This window comes from Ceratotherium simum, chromosome 31 (assembly GCF_057802395.1).
Source record: "Ceratotherium simum simum isolate JZ-2026a chromosome 31, ASM5780239v1, whole genome shotgun sequence".
In the NCBI taxonomy this organism is placed as follows: Eukaryota; Metazoa; Chordata; class Mammalia; order Perissodactyla; family Rhinocerotidae; genus Ceratotherium; species Ceratotherium simum.
Window position 1 is genome coordinate 17,784,155 of NC_141930.1, and position 14,837 is coordinate 17,798,991.

The 14,837-nt window shown below is 36.1% G+C and overlaps 1 protein-coding gene across 5 annotated transcripts in view; it reads right to left on the reverse strand.

Annotated features, from left to right (window-relative positions):
- C31H8orf34 (chromosome 31 C8orf34 homolog) overlaps window positions 1–14,837 on the reverse strand; it is a 392,833-nt gene that overhangs the window by 83,169 nt on the left and 294,827 nt on the right. For all 5 annotated transcript variants that reach the window (XM_087420473.1, XM_087420472.1, XM_087420471.1 and 2 more), the window contains 2 exons: window positions 8,650–8,735; window positions 2,555–2,631 (listed from right to left, as the gene is read on the reverse strand). In XM_087420473.1, the coding sequence (XP_087276599.1) occupies window positions 2,555–2,631; window positions 8,650–8,735 (163 nt within the window). The remainder of the gene's footprint in view (window positions 1–2,554; window positions 2,632–8,649; window positions 8,736–14,837) is intronic.

Sequence of the window (14,837 nt, forward strand, 5' to 3'; positions counted from 1 at the left end):
ATAAATGAAAACAAGTAAAATTCACTTAGAACAAATTTTGAACAAATTTTTGCATTAGGAAAGCACTATGTGAGCACTGTGAAAAGAAAGCAAAAATCTCTCAAGGTTGGTTTGAAATCACTCAGAAGAAATTTAACCAAAAAAGCTAATTTCTCTTTTTTCCCTCTTTGGATTATTAGGTATTATTAAGTAAGCCAAATCCTATGGATAGGATATAACTTGATTTAGGAAAGTGATTAGAAAAAGAATCTAATAATATCCTTTTAGACATTAGGGAGAATATGGGCTTTGGTGGAATTCACATATGACGAAACAAATCTTTGCAAAAAGTGATGAATAACAGATTATCATAATCTGAATGATGACATGCTTTTATCATCATGAGATTATGGAGTCATACTGAAGTTTATGAATGCCAGAAAGTTCCTTACAAAAAAGTTAATACAACCCCAGATCATAATCCAAAGATTATATTTGTACCAAATACATACCCCATTATATCCTCTGATGTGGGAGCATTATTTGGAACCCTAGGTTTGGTTGTGGCATAACCTACACTTTATAGGTGACTTGGCAAACAAGAATATATTCAGAGAAAGCATCAGAGGTATGAAGTCTTTGAAAACTACATAATGTAAAAATTGATTGAAAGAACAAATTGTGTTTTGGCTAAAAAATTCTCAGATGGGACATGCTAACAGCTTCTAATATCTAAAGATCAGTTAAGAGGAAGAAGGATTGGACTCAGGCTATTGTCTCAGGAGTAGAACTAAGACCAATGGCTACAAGTGGTTGTGAGGAATCTAAGAAAATGTCTAACAAATAGGAATAAACTGCTTATAAAAGAAATAGAAAGGCACCAGAAACATCAAGAGTGTGCAGTAGAAGGGAAATTGACTAGTGCTCAACTCATGACCTCATTGCTCTTTTAGCTTTGGGACCTTGGTCCAGTTACCAAGCTTCTCTGACTTTCTGTTTCCTTATGTATAAAATGGATATCCTTGCATTGGATGAAGGTGGGACAACAGCTCATAATATTGAGCTAAGGGAGAGGAAAGGCTGAACTAGATGGCTGCCATGATTCTTTCTATTTCTAAGGTTCTACCATTTTAAGTATGAGAAAATATATTTTTCATCTCTTGGTGAGAAATTATTGTGAAATAATTTCATTCATTCAACCTACATGTATTATGTGCCTACTATATGCAGGCACTCTTCAAAGGATACAGAAGTTAAAAAAAGTGCACAAAAATTCCTACCCTTTTAGACCCTATATTATGTGGAGGGAGACGGACAATAAACAAAACAAGTAAATTATACAGAATGGTGGAAGATGATAAGTACATATAGAAAAATAAAGAAGAGAAATTCAAAATTTAAATAGGGTCAGGGAAGCTTCAATGAGAAAGTGCCATAGGAACAAAGATACATTAATTTCATCAGTAATTTTTAAATTAATTTTATTATGAAATCCATTGGAAAATGTGGTGCCTTCAACCAAATCCTGCAATCCAAATAATGTAATCTCACCAGAGAGTGTTATGGGCTGAGTTGTATCTCCCCAAAATTTATACGTTGAAGTCCTAACTTCCAGTTCTTCAAAATGTCACTGTATTTGGAGATAGGGTTTTTAGAGAGGTAATTAAGTTAAATAAGATCATTAGAGTGGGCCTAATCCAATATGAATGGTGTTCTTATAGGAAGAGGAGATGAGGACACAGACTTGTGCAGAGGATGATGACATGAAGATACAGGGAGGGAGAATACGGACATCTGCGAGCCAAGAAAGGCCTCAGAAGAAACCAACACTGCTAACACTTGGATCTTCGACTTCTGCCTCCAGAATTGCCAGACAATCAGTTTCTGTTGTTTAAGCCACCCAGTCTGTGGTGTTTTGTTACAGCAAAGCCCTAGCAAAGTAATACAGAGAATATTGTAGTATATAAACCCAGGCTAAATATTAAGCTTAGGATAATGCAAGATTGCATAGTCATTTTTATAGCAATTCAGAATCCTTTTCAACTTTATATTTAGAATTTATATGTAGATTTCAGTTTTTCTATTTATTCTTTTAACACTAAATTGCATTGAAAATCTGAAACCTAATGGTTTTCTCCCAATATACTCTATTGAAAAGATATAATTATATGTACATAAGTTATATGTAAACTTGAATATGCAAAACATTTATTTTAATATCAAGATACGTGTAGTTAAACTTATTGACGTTGAAGACGGCAGCTCATAATCTTTTAGAATGTTCAAGTGCACAAACAAGTAGTTAATAATACCAGAACTTAGATTTTCCCACCTCATTCAAATCTTCCCTAATTTTCAAAAGAGCTTAATACAGCCCTGCTGTGTACCTGTAATCAAGATGGCCACCTACTCATATAAGCATGACTATGTGGGAAATCCTGGATGTGAATTTTAAACTATTCTTTAATTTAAAGAATATTGTTTCCTATTCCTTTCTAATCTTTTTAGATTTTCCCATTAGTGAAATATATATTAGTTTTAGAGATGAAAAAAAAAAGTAAATGGATATACTTACAGGTCCCGTTAATTTAGATGCTTTCTCAAATTCTTCACTCTCTTCCATTAGTGCTTCTTCAGTCCCAGGTAAAGAATCTGTTTTTACAAAAAGAGTGAATAAATTATAGTTACATATTGCTTACTAATTCTCTGATACATAAACCCATTATGAGAATGATATTGAAATGACGGAGCGGGTTGTCCTTTTTTTTTTTTTTTTTTGGCCACACAATTTAAGTACCATTCTTTTCTCTCTTTCAAATGGGATGGAAAATTCTGCAAAGTTTGGAGAAGGGTGCGTATTATCAAGTGGTGGCAGGTTTTCCATTTTAATGTATCGAGCAAGAAGTTTTGATTACTTAGCTTGAATAGACTGAGGAGTGGGTGAGTAGTGACTTTCAAATATGTGAATAAAATTATGGCAATTCTTTCCATATGTCTGCTGAGTTAAATTAATTATAACAACAAGGATTTCTGAGTTATAAGGAATTCTGCAATAAAGATAGATATATGGAGCATCTTGAAATAGTCTGTATTTTAATACCTTCTACTCAAATAAAAAAATCAGTTAAGAGAAAGGTATTTTAAACCACCAGAGACTTTTAAAATTGATTTCTCATATTTATTAATATTTGAAAAAGCCACATGAATCCCTAAACAAGATTTTCCTTCAGATTCACGTACATATGGACACAGATTCTTCTGTTGCATAAAATGCGTGCTCCGGGAAGAAAACCAGAGCATTAAATCCTTCACACCCTTAATGGCCACCCAAGACCAGAGAGACAATGGAAAGCTTAGCACAAATCCACAGTCATAGCTTTTGAATCATGGAGCTCTCTCTGTCTCTGATAATTCAGAATTTTACATTCAAGATGAAAAATTACTAAATCCCAGGGCACATCGTTCATCTAGATGTAAATGTAGATTTCGTTTTAGAACATGGAATTCTTTCCACCATAAAAATTACTTTGGGAAAACCACATACATTCTTAAGTTGTAGATGAATTTACAAATGATACCTCCCATCCTTCCGAACAGAACACAGACATTAAAAAGAAGCCAGTTTTTGTTCATAAAATCAGGATAGATGATGAGAATTACACCAATTCAAAAATATTAATACATTTACAAAGAATACTTGAACTCCTACCTACTAAAACCCAGTTGTAAGGGTGACAATAGACTCTTTAAATTAGGATGTATAAACTGGCACAATTCAAGTCCTCCAAGACTGAATCATGTTCTACACAACTGTGAGCAAATACTAGTGTAATTTTAGCATTCACTCAGTATTTTTTCTGTTTTTTGTGTTGAAATTCTTATTGAGTAGAATATTGACTTAATAAATAAACAATATTAAAATGCTTTATTCTACATTACAAAGCAAGTTATTTCACATATAGGAGAAGAAAATCCACCATCTAGTGGATTTGCTGATTTATTAAAGTTAGAAATACTATACTATAAGTGAGTTTTCAAGTTCCTCTCACTGAGCAGTTAATGGTTTTAAAGAGGTATTGTCACTCTGTTTGACTGTTTTTGCATGTATGTATTAATCAATTCATTCATCCATTTATTTGTGTATTGGTGTAGTAATTTATTCAACAAATACTATATGCCAGGCCCTCTACTAGGTGCTTTCAAAACAAGTTGAGCTAGATAATTTTCTATGACATTTCCTCTCTTGGAATTTACTTGAACACCTTCACAGTATTAATTTTTTAACAAAAATGAACATTTATAAAGGGAAAGTGTTGGTAACTTTAAATGGTTTTACATTCTGTTCTGTTCCTGTTTTGGTTGAATTCTTACTGGATATTGGTGTCACATCCAGTGAGATCTATAATATGGTAAAGTCCATTCAGCTTTGTGTAGAAGGACAACTATGAAGTCCAGCCAAAATATTTGTGAATTTACATAACTGATCATATTAAAAGTTAAGTTGAAAGGACTCTGCTAAATAGTCTAAATCTAGCGATAGAATACCAATCTAATAAGCTAGTAGAGAAAACAGGCATCATGAAAGTAAAACCTTAGTGTTTCATGCTTGGAAGAGTACATTCCATTTTTTTTTAAGTATTCTGAGTAAATTGTTTATTAATGATGATGGGTGAGTGAATATGTGTAAACTATTTTGCTCCACCTACTCCAGAGCAATCTCTTTTGTAAGTATATATGATTTTAAAAATACGAGCAATGAATTCTCTGAGCTTTTTTTAATCACATGGAGGGGAAAATGAGTCTCTAAATCTGTCAAATATTAGAGTTTACCTTGTCTCCTCATTTTAGAGATGAAGAAACTGTAGTATAGAAAAATAAAGTAATTTTGTTAAAATCTGACAGTCTCTGGCAGCACATGGACTAGAAACTTCGCTTTCATGGTTGACTGGGTATGCTGGTAGGAACCTAGAAATCTATAGAGTTTACCACAACGCATAGCTTTGTTCAACTTCTTCTGGGGTCATTATTTTTCTTTTTGCTGTTTGTGTCACGACAGGTTTTTTATGCACAAAATTACCCCTATTCATAGAAATATTTATGTTTATTGAGCCAAGCTCAATGTGGATACACAGTTCTCATAAAAATTATATTAGCACTTTTGGATAATGTTAACAATATTCAATTATTGGATTTAGTGATCTGACTAACTTAAGTGGGAAAGAATGTACTTAATCAGAAACTATTATTTTGGAATTTACTGATTAGATCTACTAATATTTGAATATAAAGAATGCAGAATATAAGCAGTTCAAGAAAGGAGTTTAAATTTAATGAATACATTTTTTTCCCAGTGGATGCAAGTAAGTATAATCAACAACATATTAAAGTGCATCGTTTAATTTTTCAAGAAATGTAAATCTCTACAATTCTTGGGTTTTTTTTTGTTTTTTCTTTCTTTTTTTTTTTTTCTGTGAGGAGATCAGCCCTATGCTAACATCTGCCAATCCTCCTCTTTTTTTTGCTGAGGAAGACTGGCCCTAGGCTAACATCCATGCCCATCTTCCTCCACTTTATATGGGATGCCACCACAGCATGGCTTGCCAAGCAGTGCGTCAGTGCGTGCCTGGGATCTGAACCGGCGAACCCCGGGCCGCCGCAGTGGAGTGCGTGCACTTAACCACTTGCGCCACCAGGCCAGCCCCTATAGTTCTTGGTTCTTATGTAAATGTGATTGCTGAAGGATATATAGTATCCGTAAACTGGTGAATTCGAAGAGTTTTGAGAGAGTTAAAGAAATAACGGGTGAGGGACCTGTCCGGTGGTCTAATGGTTAAGTTCATGCGTTCTGCTTCGGCAGCCCAGGGTTCATCATTTCAGACTTTGGGCACAGACCTACTCACCACTCATCGAGCCATGCTGAGGCGGCGTCCCACATACAAGAGTTACAACTCTATAACTATGATATACAACTACATACTGGGGCTTTGGGGAGAAAGAAAGAAAAAGAAGAAGATTGGCAACAGATGTTAGCACAGGGCCAATCTTCCTCAAAATAACAAAAACAAAAAATAACAGGTGAGTAGTTAAATAATATCTGTGTTGTGTCTAGTTTTGTACCGGGCGTGACGGGGAACACAAGAAAACCTCAAGAAGCGTATAAACCAACTGAAGTGAGAAGAACAAACACACAAGAAATAATTCAAAAACAATGAGGGGCTGAAAAAAAGGAAAACATTAGTGTAGGCTGGACATCAGGGAAACCTGACTTGATCCCAGAACGTCGGATCTGAATAGGCAGAGGAGAGAAAGAACTTACTACAAGTCAGGGAAGAAAGGTACACATAAAATAATATCAGTGAGGAGATACAGCAGATGGAGGAGTGTCAAGGAATGGAGTGACACATTGCTCAACTTCCACTGTCAGTGTTTAAGGTCTGTCGTGAGAGTGATCCGTGTCATCAGTACTACGAGAGATTTGAGTATATATAAACAACTCGTATCATTTCTTTGTATTATGCTGCACTGGCATTGGTTTATATTCCCACAGCACTTTAGTTTTTAATGTTTGTTAGGTAATATTCAACACATAGAAAAAAGTATATATAAAATATATATGGATAACAATATATATATAATATTTAAGTTACAAAGCACAATGGTAAAATAAACACCCCAAACCCACCACCTAACTCAAGCATTAGAACATTTCCAGTAACTTTCATATACGTGTGAGCTCCTTCTTATCCCATCGCCTTGTTTCCCCTACTCCCGGAGGATAACTACCATTTTGAGTTTTCATTCCTTTTTTGTAATATAGTTTTATCACTTATGTATGTTTTCCTAAAGAATACATTATTTAGATTTGCTAGTTTTGGGCTTTATAAAAACGACATTCTATGACTTGCTTTTGTTCAATCAATGTTATGTTCTTAAGACTCATTCAGTTGTGAGCTGCAGCCTGCTCACACCAGATTGAGAGAGCCATCTACCATTTCAGATTGGGTGCTTGAAATCAGCCACAATGGGAGTATTCATATCATGGAAACCGTCACTCTCTACAAATCAGGGCTTTCTTTTTCAAAGAAACAGTTGTTAACGTTCACCAGCACACCGCTGATTTCACCCATCCTGTGTGTGTAGTTGAAATGCATTCAGGTTCCTACAATCTAACAGTTCCGCAATGTATCCATTTTCCTGTTCAGGAGCATACCAACAAGGGCTGCTCATATAACAAGGGCTGTTCACATTTCATGGTACATAAGACTTGTTTCTCTAAGACATTTACCTAGAAGTGGAGCTTCTAGATTTTAGATTAAATAAATGCTCAAGATTTTAAGATAATGAAAAACTGTTTCCAAAATTGTTTATACCCCACCTTTAGTGTATGAGTTTCCTTTCATATCTGTCTTCACTAGCATTTGGTTTTGCCAGATTTCTTAATTAAAGCCAAACAAAAGATTTTAAAACAGCATCTCTCGGTGGTCTTAATTTGCTTTTCTTTGATTACTGGAGTAGTTAAGCATTTTTCATATACTCATTAGCCATTTGTGTTTCCTCTTCTGTGAAATGTCTGTTCATATCTGTTGCTTATTTTTCTACTGATTTGTTAATCTTTTCTTTATTAAATTGTAGATGTTCTTTATGTAGTCTGAATACTAATCTTTGCTCAGTGACAAATATATTACAAATATATTTTCCTATTTTGTGTCTTATTTATTCTCTTTTTCTGGCGTCTTTTGATGAACAGGATTTCTTAACTTTCTATAGTTGAATTTTTCCATTATTTCTTTTATGGTTAGGAATTTTATGCGTCTTGTTTAAGATGTCCTTCTCTATCCAGAAGAAAGGAAAATCTTTTCCTATAATGTCCCTTCTAGTTACTCCAATGGGATGTACCAACTGCTTTCTGCTAGAACACTGACTGATAAAGCAGTGATCTACCTTAGATACTATTGTAGTGGTATTACATGTGCTTATTTATTTATTTTTTATTCAGCAAATGCCCTGACATGAACTTAATATGCTAAGTTAAGGAGTCTGAATTTTGTCCTACAGAAAATGGGGGTGAAATAAACAACTTTGCTTTTTAAAAGATAATGAACTAAATAGGGGTGAAATAGTACAAGGAGAACCTATTTACAGGGCTGTTACACTTGACGGAAAAAGAGGACAAAAGTATAGATGACACAGTATCGGGAAAATGAAGAGGAGGTTGGCTTGGAGAGGAAATTCTGTGGTGCCATTGACATGATTTGAGACTAATTTAATATAGGACTGAGAAAGACAGAGGGCAATCAAGTATGATATTGACATTTCTTCCCAGGAAGACTGAAGGGATCTATGATGTGAGAATGGAAGTAGGGAATATGAAAGTCTAAAAACAAGTTGGAATTAGTGACATAACTTTGGGAGTAGCCAATATATAGTTGACTTGTTTGTACCTTAAACAGGCATAGGCATTAAGAGGCTGCTCCTCAGAATCCACACTTCTTGCTTCCTTTTTTCCTTTGCCCTTAACCTCCGGACACACACAGCCTGAAGGTGTGGTGGACATATGACGGGCAGCTATGGTGATTTGATGCAGGGGTAGATGTTTGATTTAATTTCATTTTTTTTTAATATTCAAGTGCCACTAAAATTACAATAAATATTGTTGGATTTATAACTTACCCAAAGAATCTGGGATTATTTCATCTGGAGAATGAAGTATTTGTGATGTCTCTTCTGTCCTTTCTGCCAGATTGTCTCCTTGAAGCCTAAATAATTAAAAACAGTCATTGAAACCTTTAATAATGTTGAATTGTGAAACGTGAACTACATATTATTGGGAATGGGATTATAAACTTCTAAACTCTAAAATCAGACATACTTCTTCAAAGTAGAAATAAAAGTTTACTAATGCCTTTGTAATAGTATATGGTTTTGCTTTTCTAAACTTTAAGGAAGTCTTTCATCTTTTCTCCTGTATACATGGAAAGATTAGTCTAGGTAGAATCTGCTTTTTCTTAGCCTGATTGGAGGAAGATTTATAAGCAAATGGTTTCACTGAAACTACAACAGGGAAGTGAGTGGAAGAAAAGCAAGAGTCCAATACACTGTGCTCCCCTGACTTCTGGGTCCAGGGGCATGATCACATAGAGGGTTTCCATGATTACACAGAGGTTTATCAAACATAGTTCTGGAAATCAACCAACCTGAGCTTAAAGGCCTGCCAGTCAAGATGGGTCTCAATAGTAGAAGTGGAGATTCCTAATATGTGTGACTGCCCAGGGTTCTCATAGACACTGGGTCTTCAGGAGAGGAAGATTGCATAGGTACTTTTATGGCAATACATTTCCGAGCTTCTGTATTGTCATCTCTGTAGTGAGAAAAGTGGACTAGCAATATCCAACTCAAATTGTCTGGGTTTGTATTACACTGTGAAACCACTCTATCAAAGGGAGTAGAGCTCATCAATAAATGTTGGAACTCTGTCCAAAGAACAGCAGAATAAGCTCCGCTAATGTTGGAGGAGACCATACCAAACAATCCAGAGATTAGAAGTTTCTACCATGCCCTTACTTTTTTCTTGTATTTAGCTGATGGCAAGTGCCCTCAGAGGAAAGTATTAATAAATGCATAACATATAGCATTAATATTTTTTAAAACTATGAACTCAAGTACAGTTCATAACTGTACCAAGCTCAAAAGTTAAAATTTTCAACTACTTCATATCTTTGCTTTTATATACCACAGTGGAATCACATAATTTGCATTTGACTTTTGCATATTCAAGCATACATACATGTCTCTTTCTTTACCTTTTGTGCAATTATAAATATTGTAAATTATATTTTCATTTTTATTCCTATAAGATTCTGCACATTTCTGTATATATTATTCATTTATACTTACATATTACTTTCTGTTCACAAAACCATATTTACTGTATTGTATAAGCTAATTAAAGAATTCTCAAGGGTAATTTCCTGATAGTCATGATGCTTTTTGGTCAAATATACGATTTTATACTTTCAATTAATTTTTTAAAATTTTACTTTGAAAAAAACACTACCACTTTTTTTGTGCGTGTGTGAGGAAGATCGGCCCTGAGCTAACATCTGCCAATCCTCCTCTTTTTCTGCTGAGGAAGACTGGCCCTGGGCTAACACCCATGCCCATCTTCCTCCACTTTTTATGGGATGCCACCACAGCATGGCATGACAAGCGGTGTGTCGGTGCGCCGGGATCTGAGCCAGCAAACCCTGGGCCGCCACAGCGGAGTGCACCCACTTAACCACTTGCGCCACCAGGCCGGCCCCCACCACCACTTTTAAACGAATGATTTAGCCATTTACTTCTCAAATCTGCCCAACTATTCTTCTTATTTTGTTTACTTCTAATAATTAGGATAACTACTTCACTAATCAGAATGTCAAATACTCTTTTTTGAGTTTTCTTTGTCTAAGATCATTTCATCAAAATTGTCAAAGAGAGCAAGTATGTAGGTACATGAGATATTGAAAGGTGTGAATAAAAATTATTATTAAAAATTGACAATGAGTTTCAACACATTTGGGTTTTTAACATTAGGTTAAAAACCTAAATGGAAAATAAATTTCCAACAAAAGCAGAAAGAAGCAAGAAATAAAAACTAAGTTGTGATTTTTTTTGCTTATTCCGAGCTTCAATAAAAAGAAATATTTATTTATCATTTATTAATATGCTCTGTAATAAGCCAAATGTTGTAGAGATGTAAAGAAATTATAACTGCCCCCAATTTCACAGAATCCTCAATTTAGTTGAGTGGAAAAGACAAATGGCCATGAAAACAACCCAACAAATTGGGTGGCCTTGAAGCTGGCTCATCTTTGTCCAAACACTGCCCTCCAGATACCTCAAGAGTTGAATTTACCATGACTTGGCACGAACTCCATTGTGGAATGCTTCACAGCCCTGCTATCCTTGAGCGCTCTGCCAGTGTTTCCCAAACTGTAATCCACACAGCACCACTTCTGTAAGAGGTTAATAGGCGCTATGCAAACAAGGGTTGTGTGGGCAAGTCCGGAAAATACAGCTTAATAACAGTTAAACCACTCTTTTGGTTTTTTACCCTACAAGAGTTTTACTCAGATTCCTAACCCTTTTCTCTTTGCTTTCTAAAACTCCTCTTCCATATTAAACATTCTACTATGTTCTCAGCCCCTAAACAAAATGTTTCCTGCTCCTCCTTGTCATAACTGAAACCCTTTTCCAAGAATATTACATCCTTGTTTTCCTCTAAGAATATTACAGTACTTCCTCTCCAAAGGAGGCTGCCAACCCCTTGACCTCAGATAACACAGGATTATAAATATTAACCTTTCTTCTTCTGCCTGTGAAGACTGTGAGGCTTGAAGTTTTCTTCTTCAACTCAAGTCTCACTATTATCCGGAATGATTTTCATATTCATGTGCATCTACCCACTAATTTCAAAGGCCCTCAATCTCAAATCTGGAGATCTTCCCTTCCACTTCACCTTCCCTAACCCAAGGACAGAAAACTCAGAACTGCTCTGTGACAGAAATCTTTTTTTTTTTTTTTGTGAGAGAGATCAGCCCTGAGCTAACATCTGTGCTAATCCTCCTCTTTTTGCTGAGGAAGACCAGCTCTGAGCTAACATCTATTGCCAATCCTCCTCCTTTTTTCCCCCAAAGCCCCAGTAGATAGTTGTCTGTCATAGTTGCACATCCTTCTAGTTGCTGTATGTGGGACGTGGCCTCAGCATGGCTGGAGAAGCAGTGCGTCGGTGCGTGCCCGGGATCCGAACCCGGGCTGCCAGTAGCAGAGCGCGTGCACTCAACCTCTAAGCCACGGGGCCGGCCCCTGTGGCAGAAATCTTTAAACGCAATGTTCTGTTCTCTGACAACAAGCTCACCTCCTTAAGACTGTTTCAAAAACTTACTCTCCTTAACACTTCCTCTTCAATCAAATTTAGGTCTTCATTTTCCCTCTATTTTCTCCCAGGTATCTGGTCTCTCCTGGTTCCCTTCCTGCCCTACTCAGCTGGGATTTGCTGTCTGCTCAGTTCCCATGCACCCATGTCTTTCTGTCATTACTGTCCAACCAGACCCTAACCCTGTATTAATCCCTCATTTTCCTGCACATGTGCAGCTGAACAGTACTAGAGAAAATCATGACACTCTAGGATTGGTGAGTACAAATCAATGGTCTCCAACTTTAAACTTGGGCTTCTTGGTTGTCTTTTTTTCTTCCAATCCTTTCAAAGTCCTTTCAAAAATATCCGGAAAAATTATGTAATTATGAATAAAGACCTTCTGCTCCCCTCACAGCACCTACAGAATTATTTTCACCTTATCTGTACACCGAAAACTATAAAACATTTCTGAAAGAAATTGAAGAAGACACAAAGAAATGGAAAGATATTCCGTGCTCTTGGATTGGAAGAATTAACATAGTTAAGATGTCCATACTTCCTAAAGCCATCTATAGATTCAATGCCATCCCTATCAAAGTTCCAACAACATTTTTCACAGAAATAGAACAAAGAATCCTAAAATTTATATGGAACAACAAAAGACCCCGAATAGCTAAAGGAATCCTGAGAAAAAAGAACAAAGCTGGAGGTATCACACTCCCTGATTTCAAAATATACTACAAAGCTATAGTAACCAAAACAGCATGGTACTGGCACAAAAACAGACACACAGATCAATGGAATAGAATCGAAAGCCCAGAAATAAACCCACACATCTATGGACAGCTAATCTTTGACAAAGGAGCCAAGAACATACAATGGGGAAAAGAAAGTCTCTTCAACAAATGGTGTTGGGAAAACTGGATAGCCATATGCAAAAATGAAAGTAGACTCTTACCTCACACCATACACAAAAATTAACTCCAAATGGATTAAAGACTTGAATGTAAGACCTGAAACTGTGAAAGTTCTAGAAGAAAACATAGGCAGTACGCTCTTCGACATCAGTCTTAGCAACATCTTTTCAAACACCACATCTGACCGGGCAAGAGAAACAATAGAAAAAATAAACAAATGGGACTACATCAAACTAAAAGCTTCTGCACAGCAAAGGAAACCATCAACAAAACGAAAAGACAACCTAACAATTGGGAGAAGATATTTGCAAACCATACATCTGATAAGGGCTTAATCTCCAAAATATATAAAGAACTCATGCATCTCAACAACAAAAAACTACCAACCCAATTAAAAATGGGCAAAAGACCTGAACAGACATTTCTCCAAAGAAGATATACAGATGGCCAACAGACACATGAAAAGATGTTCAAAATCACTAACTATCAGGGAAATGCAAATCAAAACTACAATGAGATATCACCTCACGCCCGTCACAATGGCTATAATTAACAAGACAGGAAACAACATGTGTTGGAGAGGTTGTGGAGAGAAGGGAACTCTCATACACTGCTGGTGGGAGTGCAAACTGGTGCAGCCACTATGGAAAACAGTATGGAGATTCCTCAAAAAATCAACGATAGAACTACCATATGATCCAGCTATTCCACTGTTGGGTATTTATCCAAAGAACTTGAAAACACCAATTTGCAAAGGTACATGCACCCCTGTGTTCATTGCAGCCTTATTCACGATAGCCAAGACTTGGAAGCAACCTAAGTGCCCATCAAGGGACGAATGGATAAAAAAGCTGTGGTATATACACACAATGGAATACTACTCAGCCATAAGAAACGATGAAATCCAGCCATTTGTGACAACATGGATGGACATTGAGGGCATGATGCAAAGTGAAATAAGTCAGAGGGAGAAGGTCAAATACCGTATGATTTCCTTCATTAAGTAGTAGATAATAACAACAATAAACAAACACATAGGGACAGAGATTGGATTGGTGGTTACCAGAGGGGAAGGGGGGAGGGAGGAGGGTGAAAGGGATAATTGGGTACATGTGTGTGGTGATGGGTTGTAATTAGTATTTTGGTGGTGAACATGATGTAATCTATGCAGAAATAGAAGTACAATGATGTACACCTGAAATTTTTACAATGTTATAAACCAATGTTACTGCAATAAACAAAAAATTAAAAAAAAAAAAAAAAAAAAAAGAATTATTTTCACCTTGACCTTTATTCACCACCTTTCCAACTCCACAGAGGGTAACAGGCCCTCTCTCCTGCATAAAGTTTAGACCATCTATTAAGCTGGTGATTTAGATCCCATCATCTCATCTCTCTCGGGTCTTAATTTATTTTATCCATGACCATTCAGTCTATTCATCTCCGCTGCTCATTTCCTGCATAGAAACAAGCTCACTTCTCTTTCAACCTTAAAAAAACCAAGCACACAAAAAAATCCCTCCCATAATTACCTAAAACATCTAGCTGTTGCTTTTTTTTGCTCATTCTTCTTTGAGCCAAACTCTCTAGAGCTTCTTCATTTAGTGCCTTTGCTTCCCCAGTTTTCATTCACTCCTCAACCTATTTTAATTTTGTTTGTGCCTCTACCATTCTGAGATGACTGCTTACACGAACACCTTGCCTGACTTTCTAATTGACCTAGACAGTGGAAAGTTTTCAGATCTCGTTTTTATTTAACTTTCAGTTGCACTTTGTAAGAACACTCTTGTCCCATTCTTCACCATCTCCCTGAATCAGCTCATCCACTCTTATGGTTTTAACCACATATAGGTCGAGGTTTTTCAAATCTTTGTCTTGAGTCCTCAGCCCGAATTCTTACAGGACTTTTTACTTGGATGCACTTTAAGCTTCTCAAAGGCAACATGTCCAAAAGCAAACTCATCTTCATTACCACCCTGCCTTGCATTACACATGGCTAATCAATCCCAGTTTTGCTAATTACTACACTTCCTAAAAAGATTTCC